A 9,878-nucleotide genomic window follows, 5' to 3' on the forward strand; every position below is an offset into this window, starting at 1 on the left:
TGTGAGCCTTGGATCCAGGTGGGATTTTTTGCCCAAGTCTATTGTCAGCCCTTCATGGTGGGCACGCTTCAGGCACCCCCATCCTCTGGGCAGGGACACACAGCCTGGCAGCCCTGGCTCTGCTCACTGGACCTCAGGGGCAGGGCTGTCTTCTCCGTGGACCTCCCTGACGAGGCCTCGAGCCCCCGCAGGCAGCGGCCTGCAGCATCCCGGAGCCAGCCCCGAAAATCCCGGGACACGTAGAAGTAGATGAAGGGATCAAAGCAGTTGTTGCAGGCGCTGAGCACCAGGACCAGGGCGTAGGAGATGTAGGTGCCGTTGTTGCAGCCCGTGGGCTCCAGCAGGTGGTGGATGAAGAGCAGCACGTTGCTGGGCGTGAAGCAGAGGATGAAGACCAGCAGGACCAGGGCCAGGACACGGATCACCTGCCCGTGGCTCCCTCCCTTGGCCAGCAGCCGTGCCAGGATGCAGCTGTAGGAGATGATCATGAGCACAAAGGGCAGCCCAAAGCCCAGCCCCACCAGGAACAGGAAATAGTAGCCAAAGAACCTTTGGGTTTCCTTTTCTAGCACATCATGGCACGTCGTGATGTTCAGGCTGGAGATATTGTGTGTGTGGGAGCGCAAAAGCAGAGGGCTCATGCCCAGACCCACCAGCAGCCAGATGCCCACAGAGATGCCCACTTTGCCCCTCGTCCAGCTGGAGCTCTTCCACAGGAAGGGGTGTGCCACGGAGATGTAGCGCTCCAGGCCAATGCAGGTGAGGAAGAAGATGGAGCTGTACATGTTCCCGTAGAAGAAGGCCACCATGGCACGGCACAGGTAGTCCCCAAAGGGCCAGTGGTTGCCCAGGAGGTGGTAGGAGATCTTGAAGGGCAGCAGGAGGACAAAGAGCAGGTCGGCCCCGGCCAGGTTGAGCAGGAAGACAGTGCTGGAGCATCTCCTGAAGTTGGTGGCCAGGACCCAGCAGGCCAGAGCGTTGGCTGGCAGCCCCACCAGCAGCACTACGGAGTAGAGGGCGGGCAGGAGGCGGGTGCTGAGGGTGCTGCTGAGAAAATCTTCCTCTAAGGCCTGGGAGCACACATTCTTCTCCTGGGGAGTGAGGGGCAGCAGGGCTCGCCCTTTCTTGTTGGGCACTGTGGGGACACAAGGGGACACAAGGGGACACAAGGGGACACAAGGCATCAGGCTCAGCCAAGGGCAGGAGCTGTCATCCCTCCCTGCAGAGCCACCACTGCACACAGGAGGTGGCATCTCCCTGTCCCACAGCAGCACCCTGCTGTCCCCACCCTGCACAGCTGTGCCCCATTCTGTGCCAGCCACCACCACAGCAGTGCCAGCCCAACGCAGAGCCTGGATGGGCTCTGCTCCCACAGCCCTGGTGCTGCTGGTGTCCCTTGTCCTACCCAGCCTGGCACAAAGGGATCAGGAGGGCAGCACAGGGCTGGGACAGCCCCACCCGTGTCCCCAGCTCAGCTCCCCACCACAGACAGAGACATCTCCTCATCTTCCTGTGGTCAGGGGATTTTCATTGTGTGCAAAGAACTAAAGTGAAGAACGGGAAGGTCCCAGGGCACCAGAGAAACAACCCAGGATCAAATCCCTTTTCTGGCTTGCTCAAAAAAGAAACCAGACAGGCTCTGCACGTCATCCCCAGCTGCAGAATTTCTATCCTGATGGTCCCCAGAACACCCTACCCCGGGGGGCTTTGGTTACATCCAACACAACTCCCACAACCTCTGCCCCCTCTCCACATCCAGGGGATGGAAAATTCAGGTTACCAGAGCAGCAATCTGAATTTTGCTGCCAAAAGGGGAAATGCTGGCTGGGTTTCAGGTCTTCACTCAGATTCTCAGTGTGAACACAGAGGAAAGGCAGCAAGCAGGGCCCCAAACTCTCCCCATGTCACCCAGCCATCGCCTCCAAGTGTCATGGGACGTGATGTTGGGGTGTCCCAGTGAGGTGTCCCTGCCCTACCCCATCACCCCACACCCACCGAGGCACTCACCTGAGGAGGGCTGGGCAGCAGAGCCAAGCCAGGCACAGCTGAGCAGGAGGGTGACACAGGCAGCAGCAGAGACAGGTGACAGCACCCGCCAGGACATCTCTGCGGAGTGCCCGCTGTGCCAGCCGGGTCTGCACCAATGGCACGGGCTGGTGACACGGCGGGGCTGGTGACACGGCAGGGCTGGCACCGTCCCTTTCTCTGCTGACACCCCCCCTGTGTCTCCACCACGTCACGGCAGCGTCCTGCCCACATCCCTGCGGTGTGACAGCCAGACTGAGGCGCGGGGTCACCGCCAGTTGTCACCACAGCGAGCACCTGGGGCGCGTCACGGAGGGGGAAATTTCCAGCTGTGTCACACGACCACAGAGACCCTGTGTGGGGAGGAGGAAGCAGCAGAGGGAGCTGGAGCAGCCAGGAGCAGCACAGCAGGGAGATGGAGCTGTTTGTGCTCTGTGCGTGGGACAGGAAGGTGGCAGCGGGTTCCCAGCCTGGTGACACGTGGTCCTGCCCCACTGCAGCACTCCAGGGCTCTGGGCATCCTGCCTGCCCAGCCCTGCCAGGGCCACACACAGCCAGGATCCATCACTGGGGCCAGGCTGACATGCTGGTGTCACAGCTTGGTGTAGATGGTGCCACACTGCATTGTCCCCTTCCTGTCACCAAAGTGTTGCAGCCATCCAAAAATGGGTGGTCCATTTTTCCGGCTAAGAAGGGGAATACCAGAGCCAGTGACACTTCCCCAGCCCAGCCTTGTGCACTGTCACACGCCAGGGGACCAGGACATGTGCAGCCAACCCCAGAAATGTCATGGGGACGAATGGGACAGTGAGGAGAGCCACGAGCTCTGTGCGGGAACAGAGGAATCCAGACAGAAAGAGAAGTGAGAGATGAAGGGGGTGGGAGAGGGCTGGGAGGAGGACAGGGCGGGGACAGACAGGGACTGGTTGGGGTCCCTCATGATTCCAGGTGGCCTCCACTGAATGCCACTGCTCAGCTCTGTGCCCCTGTCCCCACGGCAGGGTCCTGCCAAGCCAGGGGCTCTGTGTCCTCCATGTGATATGGGACTCCATACGTCCCTGTGCTGGGGGCTGTCCCCTCAGTGTCCCACATGTCCCCACATCCCAGGGCCAGTGTCACCACATCCTGGGACCAGTGTCCTGTGCATCCTCATGCACAAGGACTCGGTCCCCATTGATCCCAGTGCTGTGATCCCCATGTCCCCCTGGCCAAGGACAGTGCTCCTCTCCCCATGTCCCTGTGATGCTGCGCCCACACATCCCCATCTCTCAGAGCCCTGTGTCCCCGTGTATGTCCCTGTCCTCTTGTCTCCTTGTGTCCACATGTCCCCACGTCCCTGTCACATATCCCTGTGTCCCCATGTCCCTGTCTCCCCATCCCCATGTCCCTGTGCCACATATCCCTGTGTCCCAATGTCCCTGTCTCCCATGTCCGTATGTTCCTCCCTCTCATATCCCTGTCTCCCCAATTCCCCTGTGTCACATATCCCTGTGTCCCCATGTCCCTGTCTTCCCTGTCTCCCATATCCCCATGTCCACATGTCACTGTCTCTCATACTCCTGTGTCCTCACATCCCTGTCTCCCTACCTACATGTCCCCGTGTCCCTATGTCACATATCCCTGTGTTCCCAGGTCCCCATGTCTCCCCACCTACATGTCCCCATGTCCCTATGTCACATATCCCTGTCACATCCCCATGTCCCCATCTCCCTCCCTCTCATATCCCTGTGTTCTCATGTCCCTGTCTCCCCTGTCCCCGTGTCCCATGGCCCCGCCCACACGTGCATCACCGACCACCAGGCGGCGCTGCAGGCCCCGAGGGGCGGGGCTTGCTGGGCGCCATGGGCGGGGCTCCCGGCAGGGCGGGGAAAGGGGCAGGGCTGGTTGGAGGCGGCTCTGGGGGCGTGTCCGTCAGTGAGCGGTGGGCGGGGCCTGATGGGGCAGGGCTCGTCTTGGGGCGTGGTCAGTGGGGGCGTGGTCAGTGGGCGGGGCGCTGCCGGCCCGGCAGTTCCGGGCTCCGCGCACGCGGATCGGGGCGGCGGCGATCGGCACCGGGATCGGCACCGGGATCGGCACCGGCACCGGGGCAGCGCAGCCATGCAGCCGCCGCCGCGCAAGGTGAGCGCCGGGCCGGGCCGGGCCGGGCTGGGCCGGGTCAGGTCAGCGGGGCCGGGTCCTCCCTCGCTGCCGCGTCCTGCAGCCGTGACCGAGCCTCGCCCCCGGCGGAGCCTCCCGGGGCTGGGGAAGCGAGGCCGCGGTTGGGCGGCGCTCAGGAGGGGGGGCTGGTGAGCGCCGGTACCCGGGCAGGGCGCACAGCGCATCCCCGTGCCCGCCGCGGCCGCGGGGCTGAGCGGGACCTGCCCGCAGGTGAAGCTCACGCAGGAGCTGCGGGTCCATCTCCTGGAGCAGCTGTCGGGCCTGCAGAGCAAACAGCAGCGGGACGCCGAGCTGCTGGAGGACATCAGGTAGGGCCCGCACAGGTGACAGCCGGGTCGAGATGACACCGGGTAGCGCATCCTGTCTCTGTGTGCGTGTGTGTGTCTGTGTCTGTGTCTGTTTGTCTGTGTATCTGTCCCCAGGCTGAGATCAGTCAGCTCATCCCGTGTGTGTGTGTGTGTATGTTTGTGTGTGTGTGTATATGTGTCTGTGTCCCCAAGCTGAGACCGGGCAGCTCATCCTGTGTGTGTATGTCCCCAGGCTGAGATGAAACAGCTCATCCCGTGTCTGTGTGTGTGTCCCCAAGCTGACACCGGGCATCTCCTCCCATGTCTGCATGTGTCTGTGTCTCTGTCTGTGTGTGTGTGTATTTGTGTGTCCCCAGGCTGAGACCTGGCACGGGTGTGCCAGGGACGGGGCTCGGCTCACCTTGAGCCTGTCACCTCGAGGTCATGGGCTCCATCACCCACTGGGGTGGCCTGATGGGGACAGGATGGTGGCAGGGGGACATGGTAAGAGAGGGATGGTGGCAGGAGGTGATGGGAGGGGTGGCCCATGCCTGCCCCTCTCTGTGTGTCCTCTCTGTGTCCCCCCAGGTCTTATAGCAAGCAGAGGGCCACCATTGACAGGGAGTATGGGCAGGTAAGGAGGTGCCACATCGGGATTCAGGATCAATGTTCTGGGGTGCCCAGGCCCCATCCTGCGGCTTGGGGCAGGAGCTGGGCAGGCCCCACGCAGCCTCGGGAATCACCCGAGCGTGGCTGCTCCGTGCTGGCCCCGCAGGGTGGTGGCAGATGGCTCATCCTGCCGGGAGCACCCTGACCACGTCCAGCACCCGCTGGGGGCTCTGCTGAGCACGGCATGGCCCGAACCTTGGGTGTTGTGGGAGCCTGGAGGGAAAACCTTGTGGGGGAGGAAACCGCTGGGCTCTGCTGTCTGCTGGGTCATCGCAGGGCGCTGCTCTGAAATGTCAGTTTGGTTTTGATGTGAGATGTCCCTGCAGCATCCCTTGGGGACATACTGCAGCAGAACTGTGTCCCCCCTTCCTGCAGCTGGTCACCGTGTCACTGCCCTCCCTCACACCCCCAGACTGGGGGTGATCATCCATCCCCCAGGGTTGGGGTCTTGCTGTGCCTGGCTTTGCTGGGGCTCCTCTACTCTGTCTCTGTAGCCAGCGTCCCTTGCTGATGTCCCCTTGCAAAATTCTCTGTCCCAAAAGCCACAGCAGGGGGGTCCTTTCATTGTGGTGGCTGCCCCCCAAAAAGGTTTTGGGGAGCACAATGGGATTCCTGCTGACACTGAGCCACAGGGATGTGTCTGTGCTCTGAGGGGGCACGTGTGTGTCCCCAGGTCCATGGGGTGGGCAGCTGGGGTAGGGGAGCCCAGTTTTGGGCCCAGGGTGGGTTGGTGGGTGCTGGGCAGGGTCGGGCAGTGTTGGTGATGCGGGTCTGTCTGCAGGCTCTGCAGAGGCTGGCCAGCCAGTTCGTGAAGAGAGACTGGCATCGGGGCCGTGGCGAGGCTGGCGACTCCAGGTGGGCTGGGGACAGACAGGGCTGGGGACAAGTGGCTGGGGCTTGCTGTACCTGCCCATGGATGTCCCAGCTTGGAGATGCTTAATGCCAACCCGGATTTGGGTATCACTGGGACGCAGCCATGGGTGGGATGTCCCCAGTCCCAGTCTGTGTGACTGGGGGTACTGGCAGTCCTGCTGGGCACCCTCAAAAGATGTCACGGGGCAGGGAGTGCCTGTCCCAGTGTTAACCCTGTGCCCACAGGAGCGTGGCAGCTGTCTGGAAAGGCGTCATCGAGGGGACAGCGCACGCCGGGCAGGTCCGTGTCACCGCCTCCGAGAGCTACCGTGCCCTGGCCGCCGAGGCCACCCGCAGCGCCCGCCTCTGCAAGGAGAGGACGCTCAAGAAGGTACCAGCGCAAGGCCATGTCCCTGTGCCCAGGCCAGGGGGACAGCTGTGCCCCCCAGCTGACACTCCCCACAGGGCATCGAGCGGCTGCAGAAGGCGCAGGTGGAGCTGCTGGAGACAGTGAAGGAGCTGGACAAGGCCAAGAAGCAGCTGAGCCACCTGCGGCGCAGCAGCGAGGTGGCCAAGGACAAGGCGGCCGACGTGGAGGCGCGGTGAGTGAGGCCCACAGGGCACACGGGGCCGGGGGGCTGCTGTGCCTCAGGGTGGTCTCACAGCCCCCTCCACCCTCCCCAGCCTCCGCAAGAGCGACCGGCGGATATTTCACACCAAGGCCAGCCTGCAGAAGCTCAGTGCCAAGGTTGGTGGCGTGGGGGATGGCAGGGTACCCATGTTGGGGACACGGGGCACCATCACCAAGCCTCGCTGCCCACGTCCCCACAGTTCTCAGCACGACTGGCCGAGCACTCGAGGCAGCTGGCAGGGGTGCAGAATGAGTACAGCTTTGCCCTGGTGGCTGCCTCTGCCCACCTGGAGCATTACCAGCGTGTGGAGCTGCCTGCGGCCATGCAGGTAGGGGATGCCCGGACCCCCCCGTGCCCCTTCCCCAGGGTTCCACAAGGAGCCTCTCCCCACTGCCAGCAGGGAAGGTCTTGCTGCACAGGGTCAGTGCTGGCTGCCCTGGGGGATCAGGGATGCTCCAGTGGGAGGATGTGGCAGTGCTGGGGGTCCCATCTGCTTTCCCCCAGGCTCTTGACGGGGACCTCTACGAGCGGCTCCGGGAGCACTTGTCAGTTGCCAGCAGGACGGAGGTGGAGACCTGCCGGGCCACCCGGGACTGGTTCCAGGGTGTTGTGGAGGCATCTGCACGGGTAACAGTACTGTGCCCTGAGCTGGGTGGGACACGAAGGCACAGGTGAGCCCCCAGCCCCACGCTGCTCCCCTGCTGCAGGTGTGCCGGGAGCAGGACCTGCTCCTCTTCCTGCAGGACCACCCCGCCTTCTCCCTGGCGCCCGAGCAGCGCTTCCAGCTCACGGGGATGGAGGAGGTAAGTGGAGAGGATCATTACAGCAAGGTGGGGTCTGCACAGCCATCCCCTGTCACCACCGTGTCCCTGCCCAGGTGTGCCTGCTGCCACCAGCAGATGATGGGGCCAGCCTGGAGAAGGAGTCGCGGCGCTGGGCCACGCGGGTGGCCCGTGAGCACAAGAACAGGGCACACAGTGAGGAGGTGGGTGTTGTCCTGCCCCACAGGGCACCGGGGGGCTCAGGGAGGGGCTTTTGCAGCCCCTCACCAGCTGGCACACCCTCTGAGCTGTGGGTGCTCACCCAGGTGCTGCAGCGGCTGGAGGCCAGGCGGCAGCAGGGGCTGGAGGCGGAGGCGGCGGCCGTGGAGCGGCAGATGGAGGAAGTGAGGGAGAACATCCGCAAGGCAGAGGTGGGACCCCGAGTCAGGGAGCTTGGGGTGACATCTGTCTGTCACCCCCGGGATGGGGGATGTAGGGACAGGCAGGGGTGGTGGCTGGGATGCTGCACTTGGTGTGTGGTGCTGGGATTGCCACCACACTCAGGGATGGGGGTAATGGGGTTGGGACACTGCCAGAGGTGTCCTGGGCACTGTGACAATGTGTGGTGTCCCCAGGTGAGCCGAGTGAAGGCTGAGGCACGGCTGGCACTGCTGCGGGCGGCAGGGCTGGATGTGGACACCTGGCTGGCCGGGGCCATGGGGGGGACAGGCGAGGAGACCCCCACAGGGCTGGACCCAGCTGAGTTCGATGACTACGAGGACAGTGATGAGCCCGATGAGGACGATGAGCCTGGGCCTGCTGCCCGCACCTACCCCTACACCTGCCGGGTGATCTTTGGCTACCAGGTATGGCCCTGCCTGCCTGGCCCTCACCCTGCCTGCCCAGGGCTGGCACCTCAGCCTCTCTGCCACACTGTCCCCATCTCCTGCAGGGCTGCCAGGCGGATGAGCTGTCCATCAGCCAGGGCGAGGAGCTGGAGATCATCGAGGATGGGGATGCAGAGGAGTGGGTGAAGGTGGGAGCAGGCTGAGCCCCCCTCCATACTGGGGGACACCTTTTGGACATCCCCAGGCTGGCCCCACTCTGGAGCCTGGGATGTTCATGTGGTTTCTGCCTCCTCAGGCTCGGAACAAGGCTGGGCAGGTCGGCTATGTCCCTGAAAAGTACCTGCTGTCCCTGGGGTGTGACTCGGGGGCTGGGCTGGGCCCCCCAGGCCCCTCTGCCTTGCACCGCCAGCTCTCCAGCATCATGGCTGCAGAACTGGTGCTGGAGCCTGGAGGTGAGTGCTGGGCATCACCCCCACCCCAGAGAGGGAGGTGGGATCCAGAGTGTGCTGAGCCCCCTCCCCACCCTCCCCACAGCCTGGCTGGTGCGAGCCCTGTACGACTACGAGGGGCAGAGCCCCGAGGAGCTGAGTTTTCCTGAGGGGGCCATCATCCGGGTGCTGCCCCGTGCTGCTGGCGAGGTGGACGATGGCTTCTGGACCGGCGACTTCGACGGCCGCGTCGGCGTCTTCCCCTCCCTGGTGGTGGAGGAGCTCACCGGGGCCCGAGAGGCAGCGGGGCAGGTTGGTGCCAGGAGGGTCATTGAGTCACCCTGGCACTTCCATGGGTGCTGAGGTGAAGCCCCCTTCCCACCATGACCGTCCCTCTTGGTTGTCTTTTCCCAGGAGCTGCCATCACCGTCCCCTCCGCCCTTCTCCCCTCCTGGCCTCGCACCCGGGGCCAGCCTGGTCCCCAGCTCTGTTCCTGAGACAGCGCTGGGAGGTGAGTGCTGGGGAAACTGGGGAGACTGTGAAGGGGCTGGGGGAGCCCAAAAGCCAGGCTGAGCTGCTGGGCCCTCCCAGGTTGCCGGCAGGATGGCACGGGCAGCGGGCAGAGCTCTCCAGACCTGGCAGCCACGCGCCTGCGGCCAGTAAGTCCCTTCACAGGGATGCTGTGACCCCAAAACCTGCCCCAGCCCTTCTGTAATGGAGCCACCTGTGTGTTTTGGGGGGTCTGAAGGGGGATGAGTGGCCTCAGCATGTTGGCACCACTTCTGTCCCTCTCCTTTCCCTCTCCTCTCCCTCTCTGCAGCTCCGTGCACCGCCCCCGCCGCCCGGCAGAGCCCCCGAGCCCGACCCTGAGCTTCACTTCAGCTGACCCTGTGGGTGCCCCCAGCCCCCCTCCCCAAAAAGCCTTGCCCAGGCAAACCACCACAGGAGCTGCTGTGCCCCATGCCCCGAGCTGGTCTCTCCAGGGGCTGCATCCTGCCCAGTGCTGCTTGCAGAGTGGTCCTGCATCCCAGTACAGCACCCAGAACCCCTTTTTGGGGTGCCCAGTGCCACAGCCAGGCCCCATCTCACCCCCCTTTTGCCTCCACCCGTCCTGCCTGGCATCACCCGTGCACTCCCACCCCTGGTTCCTGGGGGGCTCATCTCTCTCCCCTGCCAGCCCCCACAGGCAGGAGTGGGCATGGGGGGCTGTCCCCAATAA

General features: G+C 64.0%; 2 protein-coding genes across 2 annotated transcripts; one reads left to right on the forward strand and one right to left on the reverse strand.

Annotated features, from left to right (window-relative positions):
• Positions 1–68: 68 nt before the first annotated feature.
• On the reverse strand, positions 69–2,104 carry LOC131564988 (proteinase-activated receptor 3-like). Its single transcript, XM_058815612.1, has 2 exons — positions 2,008–2,104; positions 69–1,135 (listed from the first exon to the last, which is right to left on the reverse strand). The coding sequence occupies exons 1-2, from the start codon at positions 2,102–2,104 to the stop codon at positions 69–71; spliced, it is 1,164 nt and encodes a 387-aa protein (XP_058671595.1).
• A 1,951-nt stretch (positions 2,105–4,055) lies between these two features.
• Positions 4,056–9,834, forward strand: FCHSD1 (FCH and double SH3 domains 1). Its single transcript, XM_058815323.1, has 19 exons — positions 4,056–4,143; positions 4,393–4,490; positions 5,058–5,103; positions 5,920–5,993; positions 6,237–6,381; positions 6,456–6,592; positions 6,675–6,738; positions 6,822–6,950; positions 7,127–7,249; positions 7,330–7,425; positions 7,500–7,607; positions 7,710–7,814; positions 8,019–8,249; positions 8,336–8,419; positions 8,527–8,683; positions 8,766–8,971; positions 9,074–9,170; positions 9,251–9,318; positions 9,480–9,834. Exons 1-19 carry the CDS (start codon positions 4,123–4,125, stop codon positions 9,543–9,545), a joined length of 2,055 nt encoding a protein of 684 aa, XP_058671306.1. The 5' UTR covers positions 4,056–4,122; the 3' UTR covers positions 9,546–9,834.
• Positions 9,835–9,878: the final 44 nt, after the last annotated feature.

The sequence above is a fragment of the Ammospiza caudacuta genome, chromosome 16 (assembly GCF_027887145.1).
Source record: "Ammospiza caudacuta isolate bAmmCau1 chromosome 16, bAmmCau1.pri, whole genome shotgun sequence".
NCBI classification, from domain to species: domain Eukaryota; kingdom Metazoa; phylum Chordata; class Aves; order Passeriformes; family Passerellidae; genus Ammospiza; species Ammospiza caudacuta.